Here is a 20720-nt window from a genome sequence, read left to right as displayed (position 1 = left end):
CCAGCAGAGACCCCGGCCCGCCCTTCCCAGGCCGCAGCCAGGACCGAGCCCCCTGGGGGCTCAGCGCTAGGACCCAGCGGCGGGCCCCGGCGCGTACAGGCAGCCGACAGCAGAGCGGCTCTAGCCCTGCAGGGCAAGAGAAGCGCTGACGGGCGAGACACACCCCCTCCCCTCGGGCCGGGCCGGAGTCCCGCCCTCTCCCTGCCCTCGCTCCCACCCCAAATGGCGGAGCAGGCATTTCCGGTTCCGGGTAGTCCAGGAAGGCCGGGATCGGGGAAGATGGCGGTGGCAACAAGAGTGTCCGGGTGGGGCCGGCGTTGGCCGGTATGGGGCCGGGCGCTGGGCCTGGCTTTGCTGCTGGGTTTAGGGGCACGGCCCGGCGCCGCCACCACCCACTGGGTGGTCACCGAGGATGGCAAGATACAGCAGCAGGTAAGGGGGTCCCATAGAGACCGTCACCCTGGACGAACACCCCCATAGTGTGGGGGTAGCCAGTTCTCAGCGAGACTGTGGAGACTCCCTGCTGTCGCCATGGAGATCTCATAGGGATCCCCATTGGATCTGTCCCACGACACCCCCTCCAAGCTATCGTGCCACCCCTCTCCCTCCGTTCCCTTGGAGACATCGCTATGGTGACAAGTCTCCTCCCCCTCCCACCCCGCTTGTCTTCCCCAGCGTGACCGTTGTTGCTATGACTTTCCCCCCGGGTGCCAAAGCCCTTTCGCCCCCCTCGCAGAGCCGGTTCCCAGGGAATCTCCCTGCTGCTGCCGGACAGGGTGGGCCTAGTCAGGTCTGTTCCCTGCAAGGTGCCCAGGGTAGGAACCCCTGTTAGAGGCGCCTCTCTCTTCCCCTCCCCTCCATTTGGCAACTGATGGAACCTAGTCTCTGCCATTTCCCAGTCTGGTACCAGAGTGTCTAGTGTCCCAGAGAAGATGCTGAAAGGGTCAGGACGAGCAGATGTGTAGGGTTCATTTTGTAGATGGAGGCATGTTGATGTCACGTGGTACTTTCTCCAGAGGAAACTCCCTGATGGTTGTTGCACAGGGTATGGGTACGTCTTCCTACTTCTTGAGTCGGGTCATACTTATTCTGGGTGGTGATACCTAGGCTGAACTCAGTGTGTTGGTACAAATCCAGGCTGATCTGAGAGCTCATCTCACTGACTAGCTCTTAGTCATAACTGCTCAGTTAGTTCTTCAGGTTTAGTGCCTGTTGGCTGTTTCAAGTAGCACTAGAGTTTCTAGGAATTGATTAGAAACTCTGTAATACTTACCAATGAAGTACTGACAACCCAGCAGGCCCTCAATGGCTATTGAGGTTATTAATCAGTAGAGCTAAGTACTTGGGGAACTTGAATGTAAGTTCAGACTAAAGCTGTGTTTTGAACATTCAGGTTCTGTGCCTGGGTGTAACTCACTAAGAATGTTCAAATTTATAGATGGTGACACACAAAAAAAAGAAATCTGAGTTCTGAGTCACAACAGTGAAGTAACTTAGTTCTCCTATGCAATAAGTGCTCAGTACCCCTGTGGTGAAGCTTCAGGCAATCCTTTTGGTATTAGCAGAACTCACTGTCCTTTATCTGGAAGACATGGAAAGTGACTGCTGTGCCTGTTGCTTTTGTAGCTGAATCTCTTTGCTTTATAGGTGGTTAAAATCTGAAGTATGGATGAGTTTGGGATTTTCTCTCCTGATCCTCTTCCCCATTCCTATGGGCTGGTTTAGGATGAGACAGAAGCGATATTTGCACTGAAATGCAGCTAGCTGTTATATCCACTCTACAATATTTGTATATTCTTGGTCACAGCTTTTTATTTTGATACTAAGGTTTGTGTCCCAGTTCAATCAATTACTGAAGCAAAGTAGTTCCCATTGATTTTGCTCTTTTCTTACTGATTTGTTCCCTCTGTATTGTAAAGAGAAACAATCAAAATCTACTTTACACTAAATAGACTTTTAGCCTAAACTTCAGTTCAAAAGCCAATTCAGCATTCTGAAAGGAAAAGGAGAGGAAACCCTAGAATGGAGAAAGTCAAGGCATCTTCTCCCTTCCTCTAATTGATGAATCAGAGAAAATAGGGGAAGGTGAGTGAGAGCCTTAGACATCCTGTCTTCCCTCTCTAAGAAGGAGCTACTTTGTGGGGGGCTAGTGAAATGGGCTGTTAAATTGTATGGAGTGTGGCTATATGAAGTGTGGTGAGATGGCTCCTTCTTCAGTAGTTCGTAACTATGATTGTTCTTCATAAGGTGGTGCAATTGTTCAGTGCATCTTTCCGAATGAGATCTAAATTCTCTGGATGATGATAGGAAGAATAGATGGGAAGTTCCAGTTTTGAGAAAGTAATGGCTTCTGTCTAGGTGTTTCTTTCTCTTCCAGGAAGACATTCAGATTACTAAAACTCCCAACGTTCTTAGTCAGAAGGTAATATTATCCTAGAAAAACCCTGGAAAATAAATCCCTATTAAGCAGTGTTTTTCTGTGCTCTAGTTGAGGGATGCCTGGCTGTTCCTATTAAACTGAAATCTACGTTGTTGTCAGTTTGAATTTCTACAATGCAATTGCTAATATTACTGAAGAAGCTTATGGTTATCAGCTTTTCCAAATATAAAATAGCATGCCTATTTCCTCTTCAGTTTAGATACTATAAGTTTTAAGGAGCATCACTTTTTATTTATGGTGTATCAGCTGCTCCAGGGATTCATTCCAAGTAATAAGCACTTCTTTTGTTCTCTTGTCAAGCAAACCTTGGACGTTTGCTGCAATAGCATAAAGCTCTACTAGTGAATGTGAAAATACACCCTGTCTGTTTTTACAGTCTCAGCACTGTTTGAGCAAGCCTCCTTTGCATCTGCATCTTCTTTAACACCCTTTCTAGGTCTTTGCCGCCTCATCATCATCTCCCACCTCCTTTCCAATCCTGGCTGAAAATATTCTACTTCAGCAGGTTCCTTCTTAATTTTTCCCTCGCTCTGGTGGCATTTCTATTAAAGCATCTTGCAATATAGTTGGTATAAAAAAGGGTCCAAAGTTCTATTTCCTGAAGATTGCTTTCATTTAATTGTTTTTATGTATTTATATGTATGTATGTATGTATCTAGGAGCCATTAAGTTTGTATCCTAGCAAATACAAATGCTGTACTACACCAGAGATGACTGAGGTTGTAGTCTCATCTGTTTCTGATAACTAAGGTTTATGCAGCAAAAACTGTAGTAACCTTCAGCGAAGAACGTTTTGTAAGTTAACATATATCCAGCATATCTTGTTGAAGGAATTCTCTACCAAGGAGAAAGTACTTATAATCTTGAGGGTTTCAGTTAATCAATTACATGATTTTGTTTGGACTTCAGGTTATTTTGTTTCATTGCAGAAAGCAATAATCTCTAACTTGTCTTGTGCTGGCATTGGCAAGGTAAATCATTTATTAAAAACTACAGACTTAGAGGACACAGGGATGACCCAGTAGCTAGTGTATGCTTTTCTGACCTCAGCTGAGTGAACATGTGATCATTGTTCACTGTGAACGTTGTCACCAAGGAACTGTTTGGCATATTGTAAATGCATTTCTAATGTGGAGCTGGAGATCTTGTATCTTTCCCATTGGAATGGTTTATTATGCAGAGTAACCCCTTATTACCTTGATTTATTTCCCATCTCTGAACTTGTTCCTTCATCTTAACCCCAAAGGAGATGATTATAGAAATCTCATTCTAATTTACGTCAAAATCCTAACTTAATAGCTGGTGTGTGGTCATTGAGTTTCCATTCTCACCCCAGCAGGTCTGCATTGATTTTTAATTGTTCATTTATTTGGATTTTTGTAAGTTAAAAACAGAACAACTGAAGTTTTTCCCCTTGCCAAGTGGATTGAAAGATAGTCTAGTTTTATTGCTGCATCAGTAAGTGTCCTTTCTTCAAATGCCAAAATATAATCATGTAACATCTTAGCACTGTAATCAGTGAACCACAACAGACCGTCCTCCAATGCCTATGGCAACAAGGTGTCAGAGGGACTATTTGCCACTACAGTGGTGGAAGCACACGAGTGGTGCCAGATGCTACATGAGACCATTCTCCTTTGGTACCAGTAGATAATACATAAATTAATAAGTAGAGTGTAAACCTAAATTCCTACCAGTGCATCTTTTTCTTTTTGTTTTAATTTTCCAAAACGTTACTGGTTTTTAGTTAGGTCCACAATTCTTTCAGGTGAGTCTGTCTTGTTACCAGAGCAATTGATCATTCAATCAATTGTATAATTACTGTTACTATTCAATAAAATTTTTAATTGAGCAGGACAGGTGACTACACATTTTCAATAGGGCTGTCCTCTGCAGCTATTTTCTGTCTCTCTCTCTCTCTAATGTTGGCAGCAGGAGCCCTTAGGCAGTCCAGCTTTGTGTCTAGTGCTTAAGTGAGGCCACATATAGTAGGCACTTGTCTGATTTTCACACTCTAGGGTATCCTGCAGTATTCTGTTGAATGATCTAATTAGTTTCTCCAAATCACTAGTTCTTGGGTTCATTTGCTACTGCTTCACAATTTTTCACTGGTATTCTAGCCTCCCAGGTCCTACTTTAATTATGAGCCTGTGTTCTGGGCTGTGGTGCCCCCATAGCTTCCCATCTTCTGTTCACAGAGGACTCTAACCTGCCATGGAGACTCCCTGTTTACAGTCATGAGGCTCAGGTTTGGAGCAGGCTCAATTTTATTGCCAGTTTGAGTAATGCCAAAGTAATTGGGAAGTGGCGAACACTGGCTGGTGACTAAGGCCTTAACCTGGTGGTAATAGCACTTAGTTGATTTAGGTGGTTGTCAAGGTTAGTATTTGCAAAGAAAGTATAGTTACAGTTTTATGGAAGGGAGAACTGAACTTGAGAAGCTTTGACTTATTCAGAGCTATAGAGGTAGCCCAGGTGGAGATTAAGTATCTGAAGTGCAGGTGCATGAGGGTATGTCTATACTGTAGTCATGTGGCATGATTGTAGCTTGAGCCAACGCACATGAGGTAACTTTAATCTAGCTAGCTCAGGTTCCAGAGCAGTGAAGCCACAGCAGCTTTTGTGTCTACACAGACTAGCCCCATGAGTAATTACCCAGGGTTCCAGGCAGGCTTATAGAGCATAAGCTGAAATGTGGGCTGCTGCAGCTTCACTGCTTTGGGACTCAAGCAAGCTAGATTAAACCCAGCTCAGATATGTCTACTAATGTTGCAGTCGTACCCTATGATTGCAATGTAGACATACCCAACTATGTGTAGGCAAGGCTATGGTGATGGGAAGGTAATATGAAGCCTCTGGGTCTTACTAGGTTAGTCACTAATCCTGGATACTTAAATAAGCAACAGTGACAAGTAACACCATCCCTGACCTTCACGTTGCAGAGTGATCCACACATTTAACTACAAATTGGACTACAGGTTACTCACTGCATCAGGAGCTGAAAATGGAGACAATATAGAAACACCAGCCTTTGCGCAAGATGCGTTCTGTACCCTTATAAGTAGGGCCCTACCAAATTCACGGCCATGAAAAATGCGTCACGGACCATGAAATCTGGCCACGTCCTGTGAAATCTGGTCTTTTGTGTGCTTTTACCTTATACTGTGCAGATTGCATGGGGGAGACCAGCATTTCTCAAATTGCGGGTCCTGAACCAAAAGTTAGTTGCAGAGGGGTCGCAATGTTGCCACCCTTACGTCTGCGCTCCCTTCAGAGTGGGGCGGCCAGAGAGCAGCAGCTGTTGGCTGAGTGCACAGCTCTGAAGACAGTTGCGCTGCTGCTGGCAGGGCGAAGTTAGGGTGGCAAAACCATACTATGCCACTCTTCTTCACTGCTGCCTTTGAGCTGGGCAGCCAGAGAGCGACAGTTGTTGACTGAGGGCTCAGCTCTGCAGGCAGCCGTGCCGAAGTGAGGGTGGCAATACCATACCATGCCATCCTTACTTTTGTGCTGCTGGTGGCTGGTGGCTCTGCCTTCAGAGCTGGGCTCCTGGCCAACAGCCGCCGCTCTCCAGCTGCCCAACTCTGAAGGCAGTGCCGCCACCAGTAACAGTGCAGAAGTAGAATAGCAATACTGCAGCCCCCCTACAATAACCTTGCAGCCTCTCCTCCCAAGTCCTTTTTGGGTCAGAACCCCTACAATTGCAACACCATGAATTTTCCAATTTAAATAGCTGAAATAATGAAATTTTGCAATTTTTTAAAATCCTGTGAAATTGACCAAAATGGACCCAGAATTTGGTAGGTGCCTACTTATAAGGGAGGAGGAGAATGCTGAGAACATATCATGCTTGTGTATTGCACTCTCCACTGGCTCCTGTTGACATGTACTGACTTTATTTCAAGGCCCTCAACATCAGAAATCACTTCTCTATTCACAACCCTGTGAGACAGCTGTGCCCTCCTCTCTCCCTTCCCCCCCCTCTCCTCCAAGGACAAGGCAGTTAACAGTGCCTTGAATGAAGCTTGGGTGACAAGATGAGCCCAAACCTAAAAATTTTCAGTACATCAGAGAGATCTCATCTGTACTACTCTGGTAAACTGGTATAGTTGTCTAAAAGGCTAGGAACTACTGTTTCAGTTTATAGTAAAAATCTCCAAATGATGTAGCATACTAATTCCCTACAGTGTGTGTAGGGATCTCTATTGTCTCAGTAATGACAAAGCCAGAGTTTCAGCTGTTGCACTAGTTGCTATTTTCAGGTTAAATTTATGATCCTATAGAGTAGTTAATATTCATTCCTTTGATATGTTTGCATCCACCCTGAAATGCTATTTCTCACAAATCTACTGATACAGCAAATAGTCTCTTTTTAATAATATTAGGAGCACATGTGCGGAATGGATATAAATCTGTTTGTCACAAATTTTGTTGTAAAGCTCAGACCAATATATAATTGACTTTATACTGCACTTATGGCTGTCACTAAGGGTATGTCTGCACTACCTGCCGGATCGGGTAGTGATCGATCTTTCGGGGATCGATGTATCGCGTCTCATCTAGACGCGATACATCGATCCCAGAACGCGCTCCCCGTCGACTCCGGAACTCCACCAGGGCGAGAAGCGGAAGCGGAGTCGACGGGGGAGCAGCGGCCATCCCGCACCGCAAGGACGCGTCAACTTCAGCTACGCTATTCTCGTAGCTGAAGTTGCGTATCTTAGATTGATTCCCCCACCCCTTGTAGACCAGTCCTTAGACTCACCCGACCAGTGGCAAAACTAATATTATACACTTCATCTGTTGCAAAGCAGGAAAATTGAAAGAGAACCAACACAAATGATGCAAACAAAATGCAGTGCTATCAGGATTTATTTGCCTAACTCATTTATGGATGGAGAGAAACAGCTTTACCAAACTCCTGTGACAGGGTGGTTTGTCTCTTTAAGGGACAGCCAGCCTGTGTAAGAATAGGTGTTTGGGCCTAATAGAAGGCATTATCAGATGATTGCCTGGTGAGGCCCTCATTTCTGTGAAGGTTGAAAGAGCTGAGTTTGAGGGGGAAGGCTATGGGAAGCAATCTGGCTCCCCAGGGCCTGGAGCAGGGTGACTTCCAGGCATACGGCTTACAGAAGAACTGGGGAAGAGTTGGCAGGAGTATGGAGGAGTTCCCCAGGTCAGGGGAAAGGTAGCTGTTGGATTTATGTTGAACTGCTTGATTTGGAGGTTTGCTTAAAGGTTGATGGTGCAGTCAATAAAACAGAGAAAGGGCCTGAACACTGCTGTGAACAGACCCAACGTGTCGCATTTAAACTTTCCTGGGGTGGGGAGCTTAACCAGCAGTTTATATCACAGCAATGAAATCTTAATAAAATCCCACGTAGTCCCATAATGTGTCTTCTCTCTCTTCCCCTGTTCTGTTAGGTGCAAACAAAGAAGAGGAAAGTTAAGTAACAGTTATGTAGTTGATCTGAGGTTTGAATGTAATTGTGCCACTAGTTTAAACAAGGGAGAGTCTCCACATCAGGTTCATGGAGGAGCTAGTTTTGGTCCTTCTGCCTGCCCGAGTATCTGCTGGCCTGCCCCTACGTTTCCTGGTGGTATTGACTGAGCAACATACTTGATAGACTGAAAGTGACAACTGAGCTCCTGCCTCACTTTCCTTGTAAATGCCAGTTTGCCTGGCCATCTGGCCTACTGCTTTACTGAGTTTCTCCTCCAGCTCTGCTAGGTCCATTGTGCAATTGGGGAGGAGGGCAAGTGTTTAATTTTGTGTGTGCTCCCTGAAGCACTGCAGTACAACTCCCTTTGATCGCATTTACAAGGAGGCCAAGGCATTGACTAGCACATCCAGCATGAAGAGGACAACCAAAACACCAAATGTAAGTTTAGGTCAGAGTAGCATCTTAGCCTTGAGGGAAGGACGTACAACATACATACAATACAACTTAATTTTAAAAAGCAGCTATATTTGAGATCAGGTTATCCTTGGCCAAGCTATCTTAACTTTTCTCTTAGCCTGCTTAATGGAAAACTTTAATGGGATGTCAGGCCCTTTCTATTTAAAAATGTGGAAGACAGTTGCAGGTACATTTTGTCTTACAAGAGCATTTTTCAGGTTTGATCCTGACTGTCTTTCTGTACATAAGGATTAAGAAACCTAGCTTGATTGTTCCAGATGATGGGGAGTTTCTGAGCTATAATGCAAGTACTTGGTCAAGCATCAATTGATGTGTGCTTGCAGCTTGACAGAAAGTTAAAGTGCATAGATTTGTATATTATGAAGATCAGTGGTTAGATATCAGAGGGGTAGCCGTGTTAGTCTGGATCTGTAAAAGCAGCAAAGAGTCTTGTGGCACTTTATAGACTAACAGACGTTTTGGAGCATGAGCTTTCGTGGGTGAATACGAATACCGACAAAGTGGGTATTCACCCACGAAAGCTCATGCTCCAAAACGTCTGTTAGTCTGTAAGGTGCCACAAGACTCTTTGCTGCTTTTAGTGGTTAGATGTTGGATTGAAATAGTGATTATGTTGTTTGTGTGGGTCAGGTGCTGGGACCAGTCATGGAGATGCATAATTATTTTTTTGCCAAGCCAAGTGTAAAACAGGTAGCTTCTATTAGCTCCTATTCAAAAGTCAGAGTATTTGAGGCAGAGGGAACCTGAAGCAGGCTCAGAAAGGTGACAAACACAGTAACAGACAAGTTTGGAGGAAAGCTTAGTTCAAGGTTTATGAGGTGGTGGTACAAATAAATTTACCACTTTTTGTAGAAAAGGGTAAATTTGGGCCAAATCCAGTGTGTATGCACTGATATGAGAAAGGAGGAACACCACCTGTTCACAGTATGAAACTAAAAGGCCCCAATCCTGCAATTCACTGCATACAGACATAGAACTGTGCCCTCCTGAAGTCCCATTGATTTCAGTAGAGCTCCATGTAGGCACTGAACTGGGATCTTAGGGCTTGGCTACACTTGAAAGTTGCAGCGCTGGGAGTTACAGCGCTGGTCGTGCAGCTGTGCAGGGCCAGCGCTGGTGTGTGGCCACACTCACAGCTACCAGCGCTGGTGTGTGGCCACATTTGCAGCATTTACAGCGCTGTTGGGAGTGCTGCATTATGGGCAGCTATCCCAGCATTCAAGTGGCAACAACGTGCTTTTCAAAAGAGGGGGGTGGAGGGTGGTGTACTGTGACAGGGAGCGGGGAAGATAGAGTGAGTGGATTTTTGGAGCCAACACTGTGTGTTAGCTTCCCTGGATTGAAAAATCACAAAATGTTCGCGAACCCTTAGTCTTAATTGCAAACAGCCTGCATCCAATGCTGTTGTCAAGCAAACTGCTTGCCTCTCATTTGATCGTTCACAGCCAGGTACAGATAGCTCCTGTTTGCTGTGATCAGTGTTTGTTTTTTAGATAAGCAGTTCAACGGAGCTCGATCGGAGTTCACAACAAAACAAAGAGAGGCTGCATAACAAAACAAAGAGAGTAATTTAGTTAAAAGCATTCTGGGATATCTCCTTATTCCCTGGAGGCCAATAAAAGCGCTGGTGTGTGTCCACACTTGATGAGCAGCGCTGGATCACCAGCGTTGCAATCGCTACACCCCAACCTGGCCAGGTGTACAGCCAGCGCTGCAGCCAGGGAGTTGCAGCGCTGGATGTGCCTTGCAGGTGTGGACGGTTACTAATTGCAGCGCTGGAAAGCCTCTACCAGCGCTGCAACTTGCAAGTGTAGCCAAGCCCTTTGTGTGCAGTGTTTTCCCATAGCTACTTTCTTTAAGAAAGTGGGGGCATGGTAAGTGTGACAGGAAGCATAAGAATAAAACTTCATTTTTAACATATGAAATGTGCAAAGATGAATAACCCTTCTTATGCTGTTACATACTAATAGTGCACCTGCTTACCCTGTCTTAATTCGGAAGTGTGAAGATAGCATGACAACAAAGTACAAGTTAAAACACTTATTCGGTGCTATCATAAAAGTGGTGAAGTGGAAACATAAAAGCCTCTGTCATAAGATTTGTGAGCACACTCAGAACTATGCAAGTTACACAGCTGGTTTAAACATGGTGGCAAAGATTCTTTTCCTGAAAATTGTGCTATAAAAACTCAGTCTACGACTGTAGCCTACAGCACAACTTGTCTTGCACAGTTCTCAAAACAAACTCTACTCTCACTCTTTAGCAGAATTGTAGCACAATTTTTCTGCCAACAACCATGTTTGAACATTGCTTGTCCCATGTGGGCAGGACCTAAATGAGCTCTTCAGTCATGCAGCTCTAGATTTTCAACACTCAGTTTTGCAGATACCTTTGTGTGAATTATTTTGGTTTACAAGGAAAGGCATAGGCTGGTACTTCATAAACACACAGCACTTGGAGTGTGAATGGTATGTGATTGTGGGAACGAGGCCTACATGGAGAAAATGGATCTCTTCCTCAGAATATTTCTAGTGCCGCACATGCTGCTTTGGGTAAGGAAATATATTAGCTAATGGGAAAGAAGAGAACCATTATCAAGGGGAAGATTTGCTTCAGAAACTCTGTGTTGGAACAAGCACCACAGCATACAAGAGGCCACTGCTCTTTACTGCCAAGAAACCCATAGAAACATCTTGGCTTATTTCATAAGCTATGGGATTGTTACAAGATCCTTGGAATTTACCCCCATAAGACAAATAGAGGCCTGCCCATAGACTGATTACTAGAGAGGATCAGTGTGCATGCTTGCTGACAGACACACAGCTGATGAGTGAGAGGATGACCTAGACAGCCCTATCTTAGAATCCATTGCTTTAGCTCTATTACAGTTTATCATGAATTAGGTATATGGCTTTTAATGTGGGCAATAGACTCAGCATTCCTAGAGGTTAGTAGATCAGCTAGTAAGGGCAGGGCTAAGTTGTAGAAGACCTTAGAGGTATAAATGATCAACTTGTGTTTACACTGGAAAAAGGGTTGTGGGTGTGGTGTGAGAGTAGAGAAAACAGTGAAAGGAGAGGGTCATGAGCCAGGAAGACTATTTTGGTAGCTTTTTGAATGATTTGAGGAGCAAGATTGCAGCTGTTTAAATGCAAAATGTCATGGAAGATAGATTTGGAAAAGACTTCACATCACCTTCCCTTCCTCCCCCCAAATATAGGATATAGTCTCCAAAGATAAGTTGGTAGTATGATTTTCTAACTTGTAATCATGTCTTCATAAATGTTGGGGTGTGGAATGCCATAAAACATCTGGTTGTAATTGTTCAGTTAAGAATGCTGCTTTGTTTAATGTGATATGGCACACTTCTTCCGTGGATCTCAATGCTCTTTGCAAAGGATGGGGAAGTCCTGGTATATCTCCATTTTGCGATTAGGTAAAATGAAGTAGAGAGAGATTCATATGCCATATTCAAAGAACTTTTATAGGCTGCAAAAGAGGAACACTTTGAGTATGTTGGATCCAGAGTTTCATCACAAACCTATACTTCATAGAGATCTGCATTCAGATTCTTCAGTAGACATCAGTCCTTCGTAGCAGTTGTATTATAACATGGAGACCCCTTCGTTTGTCAGATCGTGCTAGGGTAAATGCCGTCTCTGACTCCTGTGAAACTGGAAGCTTTGAACATATGAAACAATTGAATATGGAACCTAAGGTGTCAAATTTAAGAGGAGAAAGTCAAAGTCTTACTCAGAAATAAATGTTCCGTTTCATGGTTTCCTCAATTCAGGCTCTACAGCAGGGGTCTGCAACCTTTCAGAAGTGGTGTGCCGAGTCTTCATTTATTCACTCTAATTTAAGGTTTTGCGTGCCAATAATACATTTTAACTTTTTTAGAAGGTCTCTTTCTATAAGTCTATAATATATAATTAAACTATTGTTGTATGTAAAATAAGATTTGTAAAATGTTTAAGAAGCTTCATTTAAAATAAATTAAAATGCAGAGCCCCCCAGACCGGTGGCCAGGACCCGGGCAGTGTGAGAGTGCCACTGAAAATTAGCTCGTGTGCCGCCTTCGGCATACGTGCCATAGGTTGCCTACCCCTGCTCTACAGCATTCTTTAAAAAAAGGTCAGCAAACATATTTGATCATATTCCTCATTATTTATACTGAGGTAGAGTATTTGTAATGATTGTCAGCAGAACATGAAGCTCTACCTCTGTATGTAAACTATAGACTCCGATACTTAAGGTGAAAATGCCAGAGAGTGGGAAATGTGACATTACCAAACCTTGATGTAGTTTCCTGGCAGGTGGAGATGGCTTGAGTAAACTCAAGGATGTTACTTCTTGGTTATATTTATTTTTTTTCAGGGGGGGGGGGGGAATTCAAGTTCTTCTGAGCAACAGTCTCTTTTCATTTTAAAGGAATAATACAGTAAAATATTACAAGGCTTGGATACTATGCTGGGCACTAGAATAAACTTTAAAATAGATTGCAACCAGTATGGCACTCATTCATTTGCTCACATTCAAATGTCTGCAAATGACGTAAAGGTCTTAAGGACCGCCACCTCATTCACTGTGTAATACTGGCTTGTGTGTTGAATGAGGAGGGCTCCGTGGAGGAGAATCAATATGTGATCATGTAACTAAAGATTGTCACAGTTGAACTTGATGTTGTAACACTAACAATATTCTTAACGTTTCTTGGTATGGAATTTTCTAGGCCTTTTCTATTCTATAATGGACCCTCTCTTGTACTCCCCCTCCCATCCACCCCCCATGGATAATCATCAAGGTTTAAACCTGGAACCTTCAAATCCACAGTGCAGACTTTATTCATTTGTGCTAAAGGAACAGCTGCTAGCTGGCATTGGTAATAGTTGTGATGGGTTGTCACCCCGGGATGCAGTCTGGGAGCTGTGAGAACTGTTGTAACCCTCTAACGACCCAGCTGGGCTGGCCCAGCTCACACTGCTTTGTGGGACATTTACAGCCAGCTTCACCAGGCCCTGTTATCATCCAACACGACAGCAGGTGGCACCACTCACCCAAACTGAGCTACCTGAGTGCGAACAGCAGACACCAGAAAATTTCCCAGCTCTCCAGGTATGCACCCCCTGCTGGAAGATAAACCCAGAATTATACCGTCTTGCACTGCACAGGGATCTGTACCATGTAAGCTCATAAATAGTTCACTCTCCCCTCGATGTGGGGAAGATATGCAACAAGCCTGTGGGAGCTGCAGAACGGGGGCTTGGGATGGAGCAGAGGCAGCATATGGAGCTCTAGGGAGCTGGGGCCCTGCTTCCCAGGAGCTGGGTAAGGAGCCTGCCCCAGCCCCACCAACTCCCCCCTCCCCCCAGCACCCCCCATCCTCAGCACCTGCGGCTCCAGTTTTAGTCAGGGGTATTTTTAGTAAAAGTCATGGACAGGTCTCTGGCCCGTGAATTTTTGTTTACTGCCCATGACCCGTCCATGACTTTTACTAAAAATATCCATGACTAAAACGTAGCCTTAGTGATGATACAAGCAGTCCATCAGGTTTCTATACATAGGCTAGAAATCCTTTTATCCTGGGACCAGCACTTCCCCCAATTTAGTCTTTGTTTCTCAGGGTATGGCTACACTTACGGTTTGCAGCGCTGGTAGTTTGCAGCGCTGGTCATCCAGCTGTGCAGGGCCAGTGCTGGTGTGTGGCCACATCTGTAGCATTTGCAGCGCTGTTGGGAGTGATGCATTATGGGCAGCTATCCCAGTGTTCAAGTGGCCGCAACGTGCTTTTCAAAAGAGGGGGGTGGAGTGGGGTCTAGTGTGACAGGGAGCGGGGGGAGAGAGAGAGGGGATTTTTGGAGCCAACACTGTGTGTTTAGCTTCCTGCCTTGAAAAATCAGAACATGTTTCCGACCCCTTAGTCTTAACTCTTAATTGCAAACAGCCTGCAGCCAACATGACTCCCCGCTGTTTCATTCGCTCCCTGCCTGCCTCTCATTTGATTGTTTACAGCCAGGTACAGATGATCACAGCAAACAGGAGCTCTGTTTGTTTTTTAGATAAGCAGCAGCGGCAACGGAGCTCCGCGCGGAGCTCGTTCATAACAAAACAAAGAGAGGCTGCATAACAAAACAAAGAGAGTAATTTATAAAAGCATTCTGGGATACATCCTTATACCCTGGAGGCCAATCACAGCGCTGGTGTGTGGCCACACTTGATGACCAGCGCTGCAGCACCAGCGCTGGAATCGTTATTCCCCATGCTGAGTGAGGTGTACGGCCAGTGCTGCAGCCAGGGAGTTGCAGCGCTGGAAGTGCCCTGCAGGTGTGGCCACTTACTAATTGCAGCGCTGGTGGAGGCTTTCCAGCGCTGCAACTCGCCAGTGTAGTCATACCCTCAGATGTTCCCAGGAGTTCTCTTGTGTGGGGAGTGAGGCTCCTAGATGATGTCTCACACACACAAATCCTTTATCTAGCTTTAACATATGGCAGGAACCATTCATTCCAAAAACAGTTCCCAGCCCAGTTTGTGGAAAAACACAGGTACCCAAAATGGAGTTCAGTATCATGTGGTCTGGTCATATATTACTTACAGGCCAGCTGAAACATTTACGAGAAGGCTAAACTCTTCCATAGCCCATTGTCTTTGCTAGTGGGCCATCAACACTGTCTAGCCTCTACATTGTTGTATCTGAAAGGCTAGCTGTGCATGCTACTCAGAGTAAGCACAGTTGAAATACAGATACATAGTCAATATTCATAACTTTAGGTACAAAAACGATACATGCGCACAAATGATTTACTGAATATCACTATCTTAACTTTTCCAATGACATATGATGTGACCTATCTTATACAAAATGCATCATAATTATGCCATAATCATATCACTATGACGAATATGGGGTGTAGTGTCACAGTAGGCCAATATCGTCTGTGGACCTTTGTATAGAAAAGGATGTCTTGATAATCCCATGCATGTGTAAGTAATTACAGATTGGCTGGCCCCTGTGGTGTGTGAAGTAGAGCTAGGGGAGAACACAAGGAGCTCCCCATGCTGTGGCTAGCTCCAATCCCAGTTCTTATAGTTCCTGAGTGCAAAGTCTGAGAGGGTCTGGATCCAGGAGCAGTGAGAGACACTTTTCCAAAGGAGCTGAGGGGTGCTATGGCCTTGCCACTTCCACACCAGGTGGCAGAGCTAAACTGGCATCAGGAAAGGATCACACTATTCCAACTCTGGTATGTAGTTCCACAGCTAGCTGAGTGCCTCCTACTGCACATCACTGTCATGGACTGTGACTTGACTTACCCACAGTGTAGCCCTACATATTGAGCTACCAGGCTCTGCATACGAACTATTGAGACAGAAGCAGGATGTTTTTGGTTGAAAACCTTAACTTATGGAGTGTGCTTTGCTCTTGGTCTGACACTTCATGGTGCAGTGTTATGCTCATTTATTTCCAGTCTTCTGAGTAAGTAAATTCTTGAAAAGGATTGAAAGTAGGTGGGTTCGTTAGGGTGATAGCTTACATTACTTTTGTGTTGTATACTCAGAGGGACTTTATGATCGAAATGTTTTAGAGATGGCAGTGATCAGTTTTATTTAAGGTCCTTGGTACTGCAGTAATGGATATTTTAGAAATTCATATAAAATAAGGGGTTTAATCATCCATTTGCCATTATCATTAGTGGAAGCTGTACACCTGAAGATATTTGAACAGGGTTGAAAATAAATCCTCAACTGAACTGTAAACTCAGAGCCCCTTTAGACTGTCAATGTCTGAAGATAAAAACTTCTGAAATTAGTTCAACAGCTCCATAAAACTGGTTTGAGCCTTTGTTAAATATTAATTTTGATTTTTAAAACTCTATTTGTCAAAGCTGTAACATTCTCCAGATTAAAACAATTACATTTTCAACTGTCTTGCAGGTGGATTCGCCAATGAATTTAAAACATCCTCATGATTTGGTGATACTAATGAGACAAGAAACAACGGTAAACTACCTCAAAGAGCTGGAGGTAATGCAGTGTTGTGAGGATTAATACATTACTGTTTGTAAAGTGCTTTGGTGAAAAAGGCTGTGCAAATGCCAACTAGGGATAGAGGTGTGAGCAGGGAACGTAATTCACATGTCTGAGTGTGCAGTGCTGTTTCAGTGGAAGAAAAAGGAATTCTTCCCTGCCTTTGCAGGCAAGTCTCATCTTAGGCGGGGGTTCGGTTCCGCGGTTATCGCGTAAAGTGAAAACTGCGTATAGCCAAAATTATATCCCCAAGCCCTTTAAACCCCACCCGCAGCTCCTGCAGCTGGGCTAGGGGGGCATTTAAAGGGCTTCACCAGGCTTCCAGCTGTGGCGGGGAGCCCGGTGGAGCCCTTTAAATGTCCCCTCTCCCAGCCCCGCCGCCGGAGCTGCTGGCGGGATTTAAAGGGCTCCGCCGGGCTTCCTGCTGCAGTGGGGAGCCCGGTGGAGCCCTTTAAATGATGGCCCCGGCCACCGCTGGAGCTGCGGGCGGGATTTAAAGGGTTCCGCCGTGGCGGGGAGCCCAGTGGAGCCTTTTAAATGCCCCCCCCAGCCCTGCCGCCGGAGCTGTGGGTGGGATTTAAAGGGCTCCGCCGGGCTTCCCGCCACAGTGGGGAGCCTGGAGGAGCCCTTTAAATCCCGCCCGCAGCTTTGGCAGCCAGGCTGGGGCTGGCATTTAAAGGGCCTGGAGCTCCATGGTGACTGGAGCCTCGGGCCCTTTAGTTTGCCACAGGGGCTACCAGCCACCTCTGCAGCTGGGAGCCCCCTGGGTGATTTAAAGGCCCTGGGACTCCCAGCCACAGCCGGTGCCCCAGGACCTTTAAATCTTGAGGCCATCCCCCTCCCCACTTGAGGCCACGCCACGCCCTCCCACTCCGGCCCTACGCGTATAGTTGAAATCGCGCATGTTAAATGCGCGTAAGTAGTGAGAGACCTGTATAGGCTTTTTCTGCTGGAAGTCTGATAAATCTGGTGTTATTGTCCTGGGCTGCATTGCTAAATATATTGTTAATATTCATAACATTATCCATAAAACCTACATTAGCTTTTTAAAAAATATTCCTGCTAAATTATTTGATTCTGCTGCCTGGTGTAATGAATTCCACAGGCTGCTATAGAGAAGCATTGCTTGGAGTTCTAAATTGGCTTAGCTGCAGACTGTCAGCTTGCCTCTGTGAGTCTTCCCTGACTCAGCCTTCTGGCCAGGTTACATAGTTCAAAACACGTTCCATGGCATAACGAACTCAAAAATAGAAACTGTTCCATGCCCTTCTGGGCCAATTTATAAGCAGAATAAATTCTGGCCCTTTCTGGGTTAAATTTCCTCTCTGGAATTGAATCAACAGGGTTTCATCTGCTACTGATTGTGTGCAGTATTAACTTTGCCATGCGAGGGTCATTCTATCCCTGGTATATGCTGTCCAATACCAAAACGCTAATATCCCCCTACAACTTGTATGTTACCCCCAATGACACAATAACTGATGCTTCAAACACTTTGTATCGTTTATTTTCAAATATTCTCTAATAAACTTTAAATGAGGCCAGGCCTGGCTTCTCTGGCTGCAGCCTGGGAACTGACTTGCTGGCTGCAGGCAGAGCCTTTTATTTTTGCCTGCTGGCCATTGATTGGCTGTTGCTAGTCCCACGCCCTTATGACTGCTGGAGGATCAGATCTCACTGGTTTTGAAAATGGCTGCTCTTTTCCTCTCGACTGTTTCCTGGAGCAGGGTGCAGCAGAGCAGTGGGCCCTCCTGTATGGAATTGCAAAGACTTGGTATACCCTGTCACAAGGAGTCTACACTTCGTATTGTAGTGTTTCCTCTTTCTGTTTGTAAATTTATCTACAGTGAATTTTGAGTGGTATTTGGTTATTCTTTAGGGACTATGGGAGAAATAAAGGAGGATCTGGTCAGTTTATACTTTTTTTTCTGTAAGTAGAAATCAAAATATCTGTAAAAGACACTCTGAAATGAAGGAAGATATCTCTGATTTCTGAAGGGAGACCTGTTTAAGTGGTGGTACTGTTGGTTGTTTAGATGGGCTGCTTTGGTAAAAAAGAAACTTGGCTTCGGCAAGTGTCCTGTCAGTAGGGATATAGAAACATGCATATATTGAGGAAATAAACTCTTTCTCTTATTCCTACAGAAACAGTTAGTTGCTCAAAAGATTCATATAGAGGAGAATGAAGACAGAGACACAGGGCTGGAACAAAGGCATAATAAAGAGGATCCAGACTGCATTAAAGCAAAGGTGCCCTTGGGGGACCTGGATCTGTATGATGGCACATACATCACCTTAGAGAGCAAAGATATCAGGTAATGAGATGAAACTCATGTACTTTAATAAGGTTTTACAAAATGAAAATTAATACCTGAGCGTGAGATCAAAATAAGTTAATATAGAGAATTTTTAAGAAATTATCAGATGATAGTTCCCTTGGATGGCAACTATTTTTATTGTGTGTTAATGTTGGAGGGGTTTTCACTGTATGTGGAGGAGTACTGCTTTCCTCCCCACACTAATGTACTTCAGTCCTGACCTGTAGTGTTGCATTTCGGGGCTTTTGTTTATGATGATCTATAAAGACACTAATGTTCCTAACCAGGATTTCTCCTGAGCAGTGACTGTCAGTCATGTGAATCAAGCTTCAGGGTGGTGGGGTTTTTTTTAATGGATAAACTTCCTCTAGTGTGGAGCAGACTGAAACCACCTGATTCATTTTTAACTCAAGACAGATTTGAAGTTGCATCTCCAGAAGTAGAAAGCTAATGAATCAAATGCTACTTAACTGCAATGCTTAGAAGATCAAAGGAATATGAATAGTCCATGTGAAGCTCAACTTTTTTGGTTGAGGTGATCTTCAGGGCTGATCTTCCTGTCTTGCCATTTGTGTACGTGAGGGGTCAAGAAGGGTTACTTTATTTAAAACTTTCTCTCCTTAGATCTGAGATGTCTAGCCCCGTTTCTAGATTCTACAGGTTTCTCTTCACTGTTCATAATATTTGTATATCACAGTCTAAGAGATTTCTCCGGTCAGAATGTATTGCTATCTGCCTTGTAGAGGGAAGAATAATTACAACAGAAACACACTGGGTGGACAGATGTTCCTCAGCATGTATTACCAACATCTCCCAACTAGTATCTTTCTAACTATTAATCTGTCTCTTCTAAGGCAGCTAACAATTCACTGATTTTGGGCTTTGCTCTGAAAGTGAAGTACTGTTATCCCTTGTACTGACTCATAAATCTGAGAGTGCGCTTCAGGGGTGCTAACTAGCTCAAACACAGATGCCAATTTTTTTTAAAGTAGTGGTCAGTTTAGCACAAAATGTTGGCACTTTTAACTAACTCTATTTCACTAAAGCCTCTTGTGAACTTTATGGATTAAAGCCACTTGTAAGCACTGAGTTTGATATGTTGCTTTCTGGTTTTAGCCCTGAAGACTATATAGATACAAAGTCTCCTGTACCTCCAGACCTAGAACAACCAGACTGTACAAAAATTCTAGATCTTCCATACAGCATTCATGCTTTTCAGCACTTACGGGTAAGTAGGTAATTGCAAGGTTTTTCTCCTCCTGTTGCCTGATGGTTTGAAGAGGTTTGCTGTTATGGCTTTTGGGAAACCTTCCAAATCCAAATGCCGCCTGTACCAGCACAAGAGTGCTTGTGCTGGTATAGAAAAGTTGTATAAAAATCAGACCTCTAAGCAACATTACCGTAGTGACAAAAGTTTCTAGTGTAGAATCCAGGATGAGATGCTGCTTTTGGATGTGTTTGCATTAATATTATTCTGATGTTTTCCCATCTGTAAAAGATTGAGTATAATGCTTGTGTCTCAAGGATGAAGCTTAAGAAACTTGACAAACTTTGAGATACTTGGGTGGAAGATGTTACAGGAGCATAAAGTATTATTTTGTAAATTTTCCTGAAATCTTCTGTATTATACTCTTGTAGCCTCAATAATAAATGTCTACTGAAAGTTTTGTGTTCTCTTCCCTCAATCTAGGGTGTTCAAGAGAGAGTTAATCTTTCCGCACCCTTGTTACCTAAAGAAGATCCTATCTCCATTTACTTATCCCGACGTTTAGGAAGAAGTATAGAGGACATAGGCCATCGTATTTATGAAGGTCTAATGAAGGTATGACAGTAGGGACCCCCATAGTTGTGGCATGCACAATAACAGCCTCAAGAAGCTCTTGTGTTGCTGAATATACAGGGTATTTGTGGAGTACAACATTATAGGGACTGTCTGTCCACATACTATTCATTATGTGCAAGTGCCAACAAATGTTGAGATCCCTGGTACATGGGGCAGCACTTCAGTGTTTTCCACTG

General features: G+C 44.2%; 1 protein-coding gene across 3 annotated transcripts in view; it reads left to right on the top strand.

Moving 5' to 3' along the window:
• The first annotated feature begins 257 nt into the window (after positions 1 to 257).
• The window catches only part of TTC17 (tetratricopeptide repeat domain 17), an 84443-nt gene continuing 63980 nt past the window's right edge, over positions 258 to 20720 (top strand). The window contains exons 1-5 of one of the 3 annotated variants that reach the window (XM_045015135.1): positions 258 to 432; positions 16291 to 16380; positions 18529 to 18698; positions 19818 to 19929; positions 20392 to 20523. In XM_045015135.1, the coding sequence (XP_044871070.1) occupies positions 280 to 432; positions 16291 to 16380; positions 18529 to 18698; positions 19818 to 19929; positions 20392 to 20523 (657 nt within the window). In that variant the 5' untranslated portion in view covers positions 258 to 279. The other 2 variants (XM_045015137.1, XM_045015136.1) reach the window with 2 other exon arrangements.

This window comes from Mauremys mutica, chromosome 4 (assembly GCF_020497125.1).
Source record: "Mauremys mutica isolate MM-2020 ecotype Southern chromosome 4, ASM2049712v1, whole genome shotgun sequence".
Lineage (NCBI taxonomy): Eukaryota > Metazoa > Chordata > Testudines > Geoemydidae > Mauremys > Mauremys mutica.
The sequence above is the reverse complement of the archived record's forward strand: the minus strand, read 5'-3'. Positions and strand labels throughout refer to the sequence as shown.